General features: G+C 54.9%; 1 protein-coding gene across 5 annotated transcripts in view; it reads left to right on the top strand.

The window, feature by feature from the left end:
• Positions 1-15494, top strand: part of PLXNA4 (plexin A4) — a 588877-nt gene that overhangs the window by 541448 nt on the left and 31935 nt on the right. For all 5 annotated transcript variants that reach the window (XM_042924932.1, XM_042924950.1, XM_042924959.1 and 2 more), the window contains 4 exons: positions 840-982; positions 8359-8627; positions 11307-11373; positions 12125-12271. In XM_042924932.1, the coding sequence (XP_042780866.1) occupies positions 840-982; positions 8359-8627; positions 11307-11373; positions 12125-12271 (626 nt within the window). The remainder of the gene's footprint in view (positions 1-839; positions 983-8358; positions 8628-11306; positions 11374-12124; positions 12272-15494) is intronic.

Raw genomic sequence — 15494 nt, 5'->3', positions numbered from 1 at the left:
ATGCACGCGAGTACGTGTGCGTGTGCCCTGGAGGAAGACGGAGCGGGGGAAGGTCCGGCACGTCATTTCTGACGGCCTTCCGGGGCAGAGGGTGGCCTGGGAGGAGGGCTGTGCTCAGGACAGAGTGTGGCCGCAGCTTTGGCGCTGTGTGACCACCTGGGCCGTGTGCTAGACTTCCTTGGGGGCAGGAAGGAAGGGCGTCTTGCAGCTCCATGACCATCTGGAGGCCTGAGCTGCCTCCACAGACAGCAGTGCCCACATGCAGACCATAATTCACCGTGGAGTGGCATCACCTTGAGGAAGGAAAGACAAAGATACGCCCTGCATATCTATCCAGAAGGAATACAGTAATGTGGCAGAGCCTTCGTCTTGGCCCCATTGGATGGTTTGTGGTTTGAAGGCTCCAGTGAGCTGCGTGGCCCAGAACTAGGACTGCAGAAGAAATTGTTTTTCACTTAGCCCACTATAAAACGCAGAATTAGGAATAGACCCTCCACCACTGGAACCTCTCCCCTCCCTCCCCCGTCCTTTGACGTCCCCCCTACCCCCCCAGCATATTCTGTAAACCAAAACCATTCAGGCCCCAGCAGCAGGACAAATCTATGGACAGCCACCCCCACCCATGCTTTGGAAGGGATTTGGCCCAAGACAAGCCTCCTTGTGACACATTCTATCTCTCCTTCCTATATCATTCTCCCCAGCTACTTAAAACATCCCACGTTATTCCTGCACACCTGCAGCCTATTGCCCGTGTCTCCTAAAGGCCTGGGTGAGGGTTCTGAGCCTCAGACTCGAGGCCCACCCCAGCCAGCAGTCTCATGGGCTTCCCTTTGTACCAGCTTTTGCTGAGCTGCAGACGGACATCCATGAGCTGACCAGTGACCTGGACGGAGCTGGGATCCCCTTCCTGGATTACAGAACGTACACCATGCGGGTGCTGTTCCCAGGGATTGAAGACCATCCTGTGCTCCGAGACCTCGAGGTGAGAAGTAGGACCCGTAACCAAGCCTTCCCCATCAAGGTGCTAGTGCAGAGAAAGGTGTCGGTGACCTGCAAATGCAGCCACCTCATCGGGAGGTGAGAAAGCTGAGGCCAGGGAGGGGATGTGACTTGCCCAAGGCTTCCCCCTGCCCCCGCTTGTCAACGGCAGCCAGCCCGTCCCTCGGGAGGAAATGGGGCCGAGCCAGGGAGCCATCTGAGCAGAGATGGGAGTAGATTTGGGTTCTAGGGGTCATGGAGCCCTTGAGAATTGAATGGAAGTTGAAGAAAAACTGTACATACACACAAAAACAACACATCTGGCAGCTAATGTAACGCGCTCACGGACTCCTGTTTAGGAAACTCCCATGATGTAAGGGATTTCACCACATAGTTGGTGCTCAATAAATACATGTGGAAAAAATAAGTGATGTGCTGGGAAGGGGGGGTGGAAGCGTGAACGATAAGAATATAACTGTCTTTTGTACCAGCAGGACCTCATCTTTTGAACATTTTATCACTTCCTGTCTAGCATAGTATCTGGCTTATGCATATATTCATACTGTGCTTTGTTCCGAAAGGGATTTCGGATGACTTATCAAGATAAATACCAGAGAAAAGTGAAAAATATAAATGAGGAAACCAGGGCAAAGTAATAATCGTAAGGCATAATCGCTGTTAGCGGGCTGCCGACTAAGCTCCCGGTCCAGTTGTAAGTACTTTATACGTGTGTGCGGATTTACTGTCTCACAAGCAGTCTGAAGAAGTCGCGCTTCTTTGAGAGGCAGCAAAACTAAAGGCACAGAGAACTCCGGGGCCACGCAGCTGGGAGGGGGTGGCACCAGGATTTGAGTCCTGCAGTTAGACTTCAGGGTCTGTGCTCCCAATGATGAGTCTTTGCACGTCACTGTCGTGCCTTCGGGCTCTGGATACTTATTAGGACGGATCAAAACTCTCCAGGCAAAGCAACAGTAGAGATTAAGGCTAATTCCAAGACTTATGTCGTGCATAACATAACAACAGACGCCTCGCTTGGGGGGTTGCACGGGTTTGCAGGTACCGACCCCTGCGGGAACGTCTACACGGTTGTTCAAGGGGGTGGAGACGCTGTGCATCTCGACAGAAAACACAGCAAGTCCCCAGGGACTTTGGGGCCCATATGCATTTATTTCTCCATAATTGTTGAATAAATTGTGTGCCAGTGTGTGTGTGTGTGTGCACGTGTGCACACTTCTATAACGAGGGCACAGTCACTTCTGTCTGGAGGAGGGTCCCCTCGGCTCCTCAGTGGATAGATACCAAGAGGCACTTCCAAAGGCCGTAGGTGGTAGGCTCTGTGTCCTCACTGATAACGCACCTCTGCTCCGTGTACACGTCTGCTCTTGTGTGGACACGTATAAGGTATACGGGTGTGTCGTATAAACAAATGAAAACATCGGCTATATTATGATACGCTCTTCCTTTTCTTGGTCTCACTCTTTTTTCTGAATGAATATTATCTTGCTTATTAATGTGTTTACTTGTTTACAGTTCATATCTCTGTAACCCCCTCCCCCCAGACAGGCTGCATTCGAGCAATAACCGTGTTTATTTTATAGACGTTAATACCAGAACACCAGGTGGCACCAATTTGGTGAATGAAAGAAGTCGCTCTATAGCCTAAGACATATAAAACCCACAATTGTTTATGAAATTAAAGCACCATGCCTATGAGTTGACATTTTGAAAGGATGTAGGTCTTAGATCTAGCAAAATAAAGTATTATAGTTGACATATGGCTCTGGTAAGTTAACAAATAATTGTTTAAAAATATCATTTGGGGGCGCCTGGGTGGCTTAGTTGGTTGAGCATCTGATTCTTTTTTTTTTTTTTTTATCCAAGTTAGTTAACATGTAGTATAATGATGATTTCAGGAATAGAATTTAGTGATTCATTACTTATATATAACACTCAGTGCTCATCCCAACAAGCGCCCTCCTTAATGCCCATTGCCATTGAGCCCTCCCCCCACCCAACACCCCACCAGCCGCCCTCAGTGTGTTCTCTGTATTTCTTATTGTTTGTCTCCCTCTCTGTGTTTATCTTATTTTTGCTTCCCTTCCCTTATGTTCATCTATTGTGTTTCTTAAATTCTGCATATGAGTGAAATCATACGATATCTGTCCTTCTCTGCCTTGGTCTCACTCTTCATGCTATGCCCCTCTCTCATTCTCATTCACTTTTCTCTTACATTTATACTCTTTCCAGCCTCATTTTTCACCTGCTTCAAACTACTAGGGTATTAGTCCATGGAAGAGTACGCACTTTCCACATGCATTTGCATCTCCAAGGATTCTCAGACTCTCAAGCCTGGCTTGGCACGAGTTTAACACACAGACTAGGGCAGTATATTCCCAAGGACTGCCCAAGGTGGTGGCAGGAGAGTTATAGGACTCCTTCTCCTACAGGAACGCATGGGCAGTTGTGCAGGTTGAACACTGTAGTGCTCCAGATGGCATCATTCATATGCAGCACCTTTGGGGTTGTTCAGTGCACAACCTGCTTCACTGTCTACAGCAGCCCTGTTTACCTAGGACCAGACTACAAATGATTCCCTCTCATTGCCCTTCCTAACTGTACCAAGCCTCTCGCTGAAAGCTGTTGGAGTCCCTAGCTGCCCTGCCAGGCTGTAACCATCTGAGATGCTCTCTGGGTAGATAGCCCGCCCCCCGGCCCGGGCGGTTCCAACGGCCCCAGTATAAATCACATCACACCCTACCACGGCCTTATTCCTCATCTGGCACATTAAAGTTTCCCCTCCAACCTGAGTCTTCTCTCTTCTTTGCCTTTAGCATGAGGACAGACTCGCAGCTCCCACCCTCCTGCTCACGAAGGAGTTACAGCCACCTGCACCAACTTCCTGAGTGGGAGCCCACACAGGACAGCTCACTGTCACGTACACTCGGCTTCACACAGGGCACGTGGCTCTTCTTTGTTTGAGTGGTGGTAAAATAAGCATAACCTGAAGTTTGCTATTTCAACCATTTTTTACATGTTCGGGGCCATTAAGTACGTTCCCACTGTGGTCCAGCCATCCCCACCATCCATCTCCAGGATGTTTTCATCTTCCCCACTAAACACTAACTTCCCATTTGCCCTCCCTCAGAAACCCCCGTTCGATTTTCTGTCTCTATGAACTTGACTGCTCAGCGTCCCTCGTGTAAGTGGAAACACACAGGATTTGTCCTTTGGGGACCGGTTTATTTCATTTAGCAGAATGTTTTCAAGGTTCATCCATATTGTAGCATGTGGTAGAATTTCTTTTCTTTTTAAGGCTGAACAATCGTCCGTTATGTGTATAGACCACATTTTGTTTATCCGGCCATCTGTCAGTAGGCACAAGGGTCACTTCCACCTTTTTTTCTGTTGTGAATAATGCAGCTAAGAACGTGGGTGTACAAGTACCTGCTAGAGCTCCCGCCCCTGGTCTTTTGGGTATATGCTCAGAATGTACGACCCTTCGACCCTTCGTTTCTGTTAAACTCACTAATTAATTGACAGAAGTCAACTTTTACCATCCCACATTAGCCTGGGGCCATATGAGATCCAGCATCCTAGGCAAGACCCTGGGATCTTGCCCGGATCATTCTGATTTGCTTCCAGCCCCGCCTTGCCACCGAGATAGTTTCTCCCTGTTGGCTTTCCTAGTATGGAAATATTCCCAGGGAAGCCACGGATAATCTAAAGCGATGTTTCCTCCGGCTCTATCTGTCCTGGACTTAGCCCTGGGTGAAGGGCTGGCATGTGGTTAGGGGGCTGCCCAGGCACCGGGGACACACCAATCCTTTAAAGACAGAGAGCAAACAGTAACCACACGCCCCGTTTTCAACCTATCCTTGTCTCCTAAACTCTAACCTGTTGGGTTACAATTAAAATTTACTATCTGGTTTTGTACTCACAAGCTTCAACTAAACTATCGAACCATCTGGTGAATAAAGAAAGTCTTGTTTCAGAGTGACATTTGCTTAGGGAGCTGGTTGGGGGGAGGTGGCAAGTTACAAAGGGGAATTGTGCTGAATACTCTTCACCGAGACACTTCACCTCTATCGCCCCCTTCGTCAAGTGGGGAGAAAATTCCTACCTTCTCCACCCCCCAGACACTGGGCTGATGTATTCGATGTCTTAGAAACTCCTGGGCAAGAGGGATGGGTGAAAAGCAGCCAGTGGAAGAGGAGAGGCAGGTAATAAAACTGCCATTAAGTGCACACTGTGTGTGCCAAGCACTTTACATACATTATCTTATTTAATGCTCATAAAACATTATGACATGGGCACTCATATTCTCATTTTACAGACGAGGCAATAGAGCCCAGAGGTGACAGGGCTTTCCTCCATGTGTGAGTCAGTGAGTCTTTCTGATTCCAAAACCCATGCTGCTGATGGGGTTCACCCCACAGCTGGCTTTGCTAACCCTTCCTCCCCAGGGCCTCTGTCCTTGGTGCCCCGGAGGCGTGTGCAGCCAAGGCAAGAAGTCCGAAGCACGCCCTCTCCCCAGACCTGCCCTCTGGCCAGCCCTGTGCCCTCTTCCTCCTGGTGCCAGACCCGGACGTGGCTCCCCTGCCCTCGATGGCCAACCTGAGTTGCCAGGAGGCCCTGCGTGGGAGGCTGCAGGGGAGACTCGGGGCTGTCTCTTGGTCACCTCCTAGGCCCAGGGGGAGGACTAGGTGTGGTGAAGGACGGGCAGATGGATGGGGACTCGGGAGCCAAACAAGCTTGGGTTTGGAAGTCCAGCACCATCCCGCACCAGCTGGCTGGCCTTAGGAAGCCTGCGGTACCTTCTCTGAGAGGCGGTTAAGAGGACACCCTCACCCTTGCGAGGTCCTTAAAGGCTTAGATGGAGCCACGATCGCAGTGTGTCAACACCGTGCATTGCACGTGCTGGGTGCCTCGGAAGTGGCATTATCTATCAGCAGTATAACGAGTTGTGGGCATGTTGCTCCGGCGGGGTGGGACGGGGGAGCGGTGGGTGGGGATTGAAGGACAGAGGAGGTAAAACATGCACACGTGTGTTGGAGGCCGTCACAGGGAGAGGAGGGAGGTCGGCGGGACACAGACGGCTGGGTAGATTGAGGCCAGGCTGACGGCAAGGTGAGGCTGTCTCATACCCTTGTCTTTTTCCCTTGTCAGCCCCTGTGGAGAGGGGAACCGGGGATCCGGGCAGGATGCCAGCTGAGATCGGGCCCACCTTGGGGAATGAGGAGTTTGCCAAGGGCAGCTGGGCCAAGAGCCGGGACAAGCGGGGCCCCGGCTCTGGCGAGTTCCCATCCCTCTCCTGAGTACCGCCTTCCCACATGGCCTTCCGGAGGGGCCTCCTGCTGACCATCCAAGGGCAGGCAGGGGCCTGCCCAGTCTCTGCCTTCTCCAGGGCCTTGCCTCGAGCCTGGCACACAGGGGAGCTCAGGAAGTGAGTGGCGTGAACATTCCGGCTCTGTGCCTACCACCTCCTTGGACCTTGGACACACAGGGTTTCTCCACTGCCTGCATCTTCCCCAGTTTAAAACTTCTGGACTAGAGTGGGATGCACTTGCTACCATTCAGGAAAGGTGACTGTGTGTCAGGCCCTGCACTGCCAAGGTTTTCACGCACCTTCTTCTTCAGGGCTCACGCCAGCCCCCCGAGATGGCAGGATGCAGTGCTGGCTGCCTGGGTGCCGTCCAGGCTCTGACACTCCTGTGTCTTGGGATCCCGGGAAAGTTCCTCACTGTCACGAGGCCCTGGGATAGTAACGGTACCCAGCTCATAGGGTGTCATGTGGAAAAATGGGTCACCATTTCTCAAGCATGTAGAGCCGTGCTCAGCAAAGTACGGTCTACAGACGCATTAGCTGGGGTACGTTCGTTTCGCTGTTGGAGGAATGGAGCCTTCTCAGGGTCCCCGACTAGTCTATGGCTGTGACAGTGAATCCAAGCTTGACCCTCCCCGAAACTGCTGGCTTCACTGCTGCCCACAGGACGCTCCTTCTCCAAGACCCCTGCGGGGGAGGGCACAACCCTCCACACGGCACCTCGTTTGAATGTCCCTGCTCCTCCCGCACCCCACTCCACGACACGGGTGCCCTGCTCTGTTCTCCGAGGGCTTCACCTTGAGGGCAGAGGCTGCGCTTTATTTGTTAAGCAACCTTGTTGCGATAATGAAAGAACACCTACAGAGCAAGGCACACGTTGTCGGGACACAGCCCAGTGCATTTTCCCTGAGTGAACACGGCCAGCAGGCCAGCACGCAGATCGGGAAGCTGAACCCTACCAGCCCTCCACAAACGTCCCCGAGTGCCCCCTTGCAGTCACCGCCACCCCCGAGAATAACCATTTTCCTGCCACCGTTGTTTTCTTATGAATCTTTATGTAAATGGTACTACACGGTATGCCCTCTTCTTCCTGATTTTTTTTCATTCCATTGTCTGCAAGATGCATCCATGCTACTGTGAGTGCTAGAAAGCCCTTCACTGCCGTGGCTGTGTGGCTTCCCGCTGGGCGAATACCCGCGCTTCCTGAGCCGCTCGCTGTTGCCGGGCACCCGGCGGATTCCAGTCTGGGGCCCTGACACGCAGAGCTGTGGGGCCCGCCTGGTGCATCTCAGAGATGCGTTCTCCATGCCTCCTCGCCCAGTGGCTGGCTGGTGTGAGCTGGGTAGACCCTGCCCCCCCCGCCGGCCTCTGCCGGTGGACAGAGGACGCGGGCAGGAAGATGAAACCTCCTTCCCTGTCTTCCTCCCGTTTCCCTGGGTGCGGCAGGGTCTCAGAGGAGTCTCTGAGAAAACATCAGATGCTAGGGTCTGTGAGGCTTAATCTTCTTTCTTTAGGTGAATCACCTTGGGGCCCCAGAGAAGTTGTGGGACCTGCCAGAGGTCCCACGGGGTGGCGGAGTCAGAGCCTGTGTGGACCCTGGAAGTCCTGACTCTGAGGCCACTGGTCTGTTAACGGGATCCCCGTGGCCAGAGAAGGGTCAGCATGAGGACAGGTGGAGGCTCAGGTGTGACGACCCCTCCGGGAGGCCCCCGGGGGCTGTCCGTAATGCTCATGCGCCCTGGCGCAGGGCCCCCCACCAGCCCTGTGCTGCCGTCAGGGACGAGCTCGCGCTCAGCAGCGGACTCAGATCCCAGCATGGCCATGATAATGATAATCACTCAGGGTGCCTTCTCTCTGTGCCTCACTGATTCACCTCCAAACAAGAGGCAGTGAGCCGCACGTGGGTTAAGGAAATAGCTGGCACGGTGCCTGGGGCCAGATGAGGGCAGGGTCCACAGTGTGCGGCACCCACCCCGTGGGGAGGCCCCTGGGCCCGGCTGGCCTCCGCCTCACGTTGGCGGTCGGCAGTCAGGACTCCCCCGGGGGCTCCTCCGCAGGTCCCGGGCTACCGGCAGGAGCGTGTGGAGAAGGGCCTGAAGCTCTTTGCCCAGCTCATCAACAACAAGGTGTTCCTGCTGTCCTTCATCCGCACCCTGGAGTCCCAGCGAAGCTTTTCCATGCGCGACCGCGGCAACGTGGCCTCGCTCATCATGACGGTGCTGCAGAGCAAGCTGGAGTACGCGACCGACGTGCTGAAGCAGCTGCTGGCCGACCTCATCGACAAGAACCTGGAGAGCAAGAACCACCCCAAGCTGCTGCTCAGGAGGTGAGGGCCGGGCCGGGCGGGCGGCAGGGGACGGAGGTCGGAGAGGGCCCCTGCCCAGCCCAGCCCGCTTGGCCTGGATCTCGTGCCTTCTGGGGAGACGGGGGCAGAGCTCCCAGGAGGAGCAGCCAAGTCCTGCCAAGCTTAGGAACCAACCTGCCCAGAGACCAGGGCGCACCCCATACCCTTTTGGAAGAACCCGTCCACTTGCCCTGCTGCTTCTCTTTCACCCTCTAATTCCGCTCTGCCTTCTTCTCTCTCCGTCCTTACCCTTCCCTGGTTACAGCCCTTTCTACCGGAGTTCTTCTCTCGTGGAATCTTCAGAGGTCACTTGCCCAGCCCCAGCCTTATCTAAATCAGAACATGAGCTAGGAGAGATACCCCAGGGCCTCTCTGGGGACCATCCTCACCCTCTTAAGACTGGAAACTTTAGGGGCGCCTGGGTGGCTCAGTCGGCCAAGTGTCCGACTCTTGATTTTGGTTCAGGTCATGAGCTCATGGCTCATGAGTTGGAGCCCTGCGTCGGGCTCAGCGAGAGCAGTGCGGAGCCTGCTTGGGATTTTCTCTCCTTCTCTCTCTGTGTCTCCCCTGCTCTCTCTCTCTCTCTCTGTCTCTCTCAAAATAAATAAGTAGATGTTAAAAAAGGTTGGAAACTTTGGCCCTGGCCCCTCTCACTGCTGTGAGCACCACAGCAGCGAAGCCACTGGGAGCTTCTCGGTAACACAGACTCTCAGGGCCCAGCCCACAGCCGGCTGGATCAAAATCTGTATTGTAACGAGAACCCTAGGTGATCTGAAGGCACAGCGAAACCTGAGAAGCACCGGTCTGGCCTGTGTTCGAATGAAAGCCCTTCAGTGGCCCCTTGCCTGATGCAATGCACCGGGTGTTTCCTGGCACCTGCTGGGGACTCTGCACGGGTCCAGGTGCACCACGGCACACTGCTGGACGCCTCATCCTTGACACTGTGGAGACCTGAACGGTCACATGTGACCGCAGAAGCCATATCCTGTGGCTTCGGCTTTATGGCAAATAGAGGTTCTCTGATTCCATCCATGCCGCCTTTCACGTTTTCCTCCTGCTGGAAGGCCATTTCCCCTCTAGGCTGTTAGTGCGGTGTCTTTAGCCTTTCTGTGGACAAAGCTGGAAAACTCCCACATCAGGCCTTTGCGTCCAGCCCTCTGCCTGGACCGCCCTAGGGGCCGTCTGCCTCTGCCTGTCCTCTGCCTCCGTCCTGGGTGTCTGGGTCTGAGGCAGGGCCCCCTGCTTGGTCCAGTGGCTACATTTGGCTTCCAGAAGTGTCTCCTTCAGGCTTTTTCCTGGGGCCGTGGGCATTCGCCTGCACAGCTGCAAAAGGTTGCTACATTTCGGAGCAATCAGACAGCTTTGGAAACAGCAAGGTAGATCATTTTGATTTTTGTTTTACTTCCACCACGCAGCCACCCACCGGCATAATTCTAGGGTTGCCACTGCCTGCCAGAGCTCCCACCGACAATTTCCCCGCGTGGCCTCGCTCTGTATCCGTGCGTCTCCACCTCTTGTTTTCCACCCGCTCTCCCCCAGATGCCCTCTCTCCTTCTGCCCTCCTCCGTCTCCCTTTCTTTTCCTTGCCCTTGGCCGGGCCCCTCATTTCAACAGTCTTGCGCTTCTCTTCTTAGTTTCATTTGTGTGCTGGCAGCTGCCTCAGGATCGTACTTATCCGTATCTTCTGCCAAGTACAACTTTCAAAGCCTAGCCACACATACCCGAACGGGCCCATGTCTCCATGGAGGAGGCCACAAGCTTAGCGCAAGTTCGAATGAAGTTTGTTTCCTCCAAACGGGTGCAACCAGAAGTGTCTTGGGGCCATAACAAGGCCGCAGTGTCCTTCCCTTCCAAAGTAAAAGAAGGGAACTTGGGTAACAGCACAAAGGGTGCGAGCTAGACTCAAGAAGGCACTTCCTGCCGTTGCAAATGAAACACTAGCGAGGTTCCAGGGGAAGTTCCAAAGTAATTTGAAACAGGACAATTTTGGCATCTCTTGGGATGAGCTAGGTATTAGCTCTAGGAGTCTTTAGCTTTAGGGGATGGGGTCCGTGTAATCCATCTGGTTTTTGTCCCACGACCCGCTTCTCCCGCTGCCTTCCTTTCTGTCCCCTGCCAAACTAGTATCTCCCCGGGTTTCTTATTCTTCTCTTCCCCACCCATAGGAAATTATAAAGTTCTCTAGGCTTGCACTGTCTGACAGGTTGCAGCTACAAGCTACACGTGACCGTTCAAATGTAAATTGATCACAGGTCAAGAAAATGTAAAATTCGGCTCTTCAGATGCACTAGCTGCATTTCGAGTGCTCAGTGGACACGTGTGGCAGGCAGGGGGCTACCACGCCGGACAGGACAGTGTTTTCCTCCTCGCGGAAAGTGCCGACGGGCAGCTGGTCTAGCGCGTTCCCTCCAAACGTGCACCAGGGAGCCTGGCACCAGAATGTCATCTCCTGGCTTCGCGGGCAAAGCTTGTCCTATCATTACGGGGTGTCTAGGAGGCTATGGAATCCAAACGTTCTTTAGCACCTCAAGATGGGGCCCAAAAGCCGCAAGCAGCAGAATCAGTGAGGAGTTGTTCCCTTGCCTTCCCAGTCCTTGGGGGTCTGACCAGCTGCTTCTGTCTTTGTCTCGCTCCATCGGTTCCCTTGGTGACTGGTGACAGGACTGAGTCGGTGGCTGAGAAGATGTTGACCAATTGGTTCACTTTTCTGCTCTACAAGTTCCTCAAGGTATGATTGGATGTGGGGGTATCTCTGGGGGTACCGCCCTACCAGAGCCTGCATGCCCCCAAGCCCACATTCCCCACGGCCTGGCTCGTAGAACCCCACCAAGAAATGCGGTCCCCCTCAGCACCGTCACTGGCCCCGAGGCGGCAGACTCCTGACTATCTCAGGAGACAGAGCATCTGTCAGCCCTTGCATGAGAGATACCATCCCCTGTCCCCCAGGCCGCTTTCTCCAGAGCCGGGAGAGCATCCTGCGTGAGCCCTAAAGCCAAGTTCCCCTTGTGAGCCCAAAACATTTCACCCCTTATTTCCTTGCTTTCCCTCTTCCTCCCGTCCTACCTCTCCCAGCCCCCAGGCCCATAAGGGTTCCAGGCTGGTACCTTGCAAGGCACGCTGCCCGTGTGGCTGGGAGGTAGAAAATCCGTTCCCCTCCAATTATTCCCTGTTTTCTAAGGCTTTGGCACCACCAGGGACTGACCTCCGTCTCATGATGGGCAGCGGTGGGGTGGGGTGGGGAGGAGGAACAGAGAAGGGACAGGAGGCAGGGGAGGTGAAGAGGAGGGGGCGGACAGGAGAAGACAGGTGGTCGAGAGAGCTGAGAGTAACTCCCGTCTGAAGGGGGAGTTGGCACCAGAGAGGAGGGCGGGGAGCAGGAGAGAAACGAGACGGAGGAGTGGAGAGCGGCCCTGTCCAGAGAAACGGGCTCCGGGGGGCTGGTCTGGCGTCCGCCCAGCACGGCTCTTCTCTGTGTCCAGGAGTGCGCCGGGGAGCCCCTCTTCTCGCTATTCTGTGCCATCAAGCAGCAGATGGAGAAGGGGCCCATCGATGCCATCACAGGAGAGGCCCGCTACTCCCTGAGTGAGGACAAGCTCATCCGCCAACAGATCGACTACAAAACCCTGGTAAGCCGGCCTCACGGCGCTGCCCATGCCCCTGGACAGGGGGCTCTGGTCCCGCACAGCCCCTGCCCAGCAGAGGGGATGGCTGAGGTGCTGGCGAGCCATCTGTCCTTACCTGCCGCACGGGCCCAGCCAAGCGTCCCACCTGTGCCCGTCACCCCCAGACTCCCTCAGTTACCGCCACACCAGGGCAGCTGGATTTGGGGGCCAGTCGCTCAGGCACAGCTCAGCAACACTCAGCAAAGACTAGTGTGGTTCCGGGCCAGTGCACTGAACGTGGGGTCCCAAGCCCTTGCCAACAGCTGGCTGGCTGATTCCCCAAAACAAACTCCTCATCAGGAATCCCAGCGTGGAGAGTGAAGGTTCCATGCAGAGCAGGTACAGGCCAAAGGAGAGGAAACCGGAAAGAGTTCCTTATGTTTCAGAAGCCCAGCTCTGCCTACAGTCTAAGTGCAAATACGCCCATGACCCGAGCTATAGACCACAAGGCCGGGATAGCCTAGTGGTTAAGGCGCTTGTCCAGGGAATGTAGGGATTCCCTCTGTCAAGGTTAGACCCCTTCTTCTAATAGCAGCTGTCACCCTAGGAGGCAGCCGAGCTCAGCATGTAGGAGCATGAGGTCTGGATGAGAGCCCTGACTCTGCTTCTGACCAGCTGGCTGATTTGGGGCAGATCCCTCAATCTCTCTGAGTTTGGGTTTCTTTATCTGGAAAAAAAAAATGGAGGATAACACTAGAACTGATTTACCCAGGGATAACAACCGTGCATACCTCCCAAAGTTGTCCAGAGGATGGGGTGTGGTGAGGAGCACAGGGCAGGGAGCCCACTCTTTCCTGCCATGCCTGTCCCGCAGGCTGCCACTGTCCCTCCCAGCAGGGCGGGCACTCACACAGCTCTGGGATCTTCTGTATGGAGGTGTGATCTCCCACCCGGCCTCCTCTAGGAAAGGGGAGGGGTGTGAAAGGAAGGAGGTAGAACGTAAGATCACAGATAAGCGCTGCAGGTGAAGCATGGATGGCCTCAAGACCGGTGGACAGACAAAAGGATTTAAATGCACTTACGGGGAGATGAGACCCATGCAGGCTGGGCTAGCACAGGGCAGAGTCGGGCAGGAGCAGTGAGCCCAGGGCGAATCCCAGACCCCATGGCCAGTGGGGAGACAGTCCCTTCTGGCTGGGAATGATGCACCTGTCCCCCTCCATCTTCAGAGGGCCAGCAAGGCGGGGAGGCACCCAGTGGGCATCTTGACAGACCTGCTGGGATGGGCTCCACTGGGGAAACTTCAGAGGAGCAGCGTGTGACCGAAGGCTTGGCTTCCTTGAGTCACATTCTGCTTCAGAGGAGAGAGTTAGAGGCTCTGATTAAAATGAGAAGGGGGGGGGGGGGGGGGAACCTTCCCAAAATAGAGACCCCAATAGATTTTTTAATGAGCTAGAAGTACCATTGAAATGTCTCCTGCCTGATCTCCCCCGACCCCTTCCTTTCCCGTCCCATCCATGGTTCCCCAATACTGAATCCAGCACCGTGAGCTGCCGTGATGCTCTGTCCCCAGATCGCAGCATCCTTCCTTCCAGAGGCCCTGGCTACTGTTCACACGCCAGCCTGGTTTCAGACGATGTCAGGAACTAGGAGTGGGTCAGGGGAGCGCAGCCATCAAGTGGAGAGACCTGGGGAAGAGGTGCCGTGTGGAAAGGGGGAGGAAATTGCAATTGTTTTGCCGGGGAAGAAAGGGCTGCAGGGAGACAGGCTGCTACCGCAGGCCTATGAAAGGAACTCCCAACAGGCAGAAGGGGAACAGCCCCTGGCTGGCAAGAAGGAAAAGGAAGCAAGCCTACGAGACAAGACAGCCGCAGACAGGGCTGCCCCGGGCCAGGCCAGGCCGGAGCCACCGAGATGAAGGGGTCAGATAAAAAGAGGGGAAGTCATGGGATTCAGCAGTGCCAGAAGAGCCCTGGGCAGTTTGGGCCAACTGCTGCTGTCCTTGTCCTGGGCAGGAGGGGTACCACAAAGGAGACAGGAGCTGAGAGGCTCAGGGCTGCATCACGTTCTAGTTAGGTGCCCTCAGAGGTATTGAGTGATTAATTAGCTGGATACTAGAACTTGGGCTTGCGTGTTCTAGGGCCCTGCTGCTGGGAGTGGCTATTGGCATCACCCGGGAGCTTGCTAGGTGCTAGACCACTGGATGCTTCCCTGCCACAGTGCAGAATCGCAGGCCCCACCCCAGACCTCCTGAGTCAGAATCTGCATTCTAACAAAACCCCTGAGTGATCCTATTCACATTAAAACACCAGAAGTACTGAGTTAGCAGGGAAAAAACCTCAGGCAGTTTGCTCAGAAACTAGCCAAGGGGCATAAGGAATCGGTGTTCTGGGTGGAGCTGTGGCTTGGCCGGTGGCCAGGCAACCCTGTCCCTCAGTACTTACTCTTCTCTAGATGCCCTGATGCATCCCTCGGGGTTCTCCTAGGGCCACCATGAACCCCTGGGGCAAGTAGAAACGTCAGAAGGGCATACTCTGGGGTGGGGCAGCCTCTGCCTCGAGGTTCTAGTGGGAGGAAACCCAGAAAAGGTTGCGTTGCTCCTGGAGGAGGAGACTGAGTCCAGAGCACAGGACCCCAGGGGCAGCCAGGGCAGCACCAAGTGGCAGGCTGTGCCCAGCCATGGAGGGGACAGTGAGGGTCCGGGAAAGCTTTAGAGGGAGGGGCTGGGAGAGGGCTCAGAAGGGACCCATGGTCCAGAATTCCTTCCACCATTGTTTTCATTTTAGGACACGTTGAGGGTGAGAATCTGGATTTATAGATTTAGGAGGGTTTTTTTTCCTTCTTAATGGAAGAAGCATGTTCCTGTTTGAGCTCACAGCAGTCTGGCTGCTAATAAAAGGCAGGCGTCCAGGGGCCAGGGTTCTGATTGCAGCCACATGGAGCAGAAGGGGGTGGGGGAGGAAGCTGTCGTCTGAGTCTGCAGACATGTGACATCTGAGATCCGAGGTGGCAGGGGTGCAGGGAAACATCAGGGAGGGGGCATAGGGGGCTCAGGCGGCAGGGGCAGAGGGAGGGTATGGGACCCGGCGTGCCAGGCCGCCTAGCCGACCCGCGCCCCAGGTCACCCACCCCACCCCACCCCACTGTGGCCGCGCCCCCTGCCCAGCATCCTGCACAGCCCCATCCACGTAGACAGAGTCCTCTCTGAGAACAGCAAGGAAAGAGAAGCCTTGGGAAAGAGCCCAGA

This window comes from Panthera leo, chromosome A2 (assembly GCF_018350215.1).
Source record: "Panthera leo isolate Ple1 chromosome A2, P.leo_Ple1_pat1.1, whole genome shotgun sequence".
Lineage (NCBI taxonomy): Eukaryota > Metazoa > Chordata > Mammalia > Carnivora > Felidae > Panthera > Panthera leo.
This window is presented reverse-complemented; position numbering and strand designations above follow the sequence as displayed.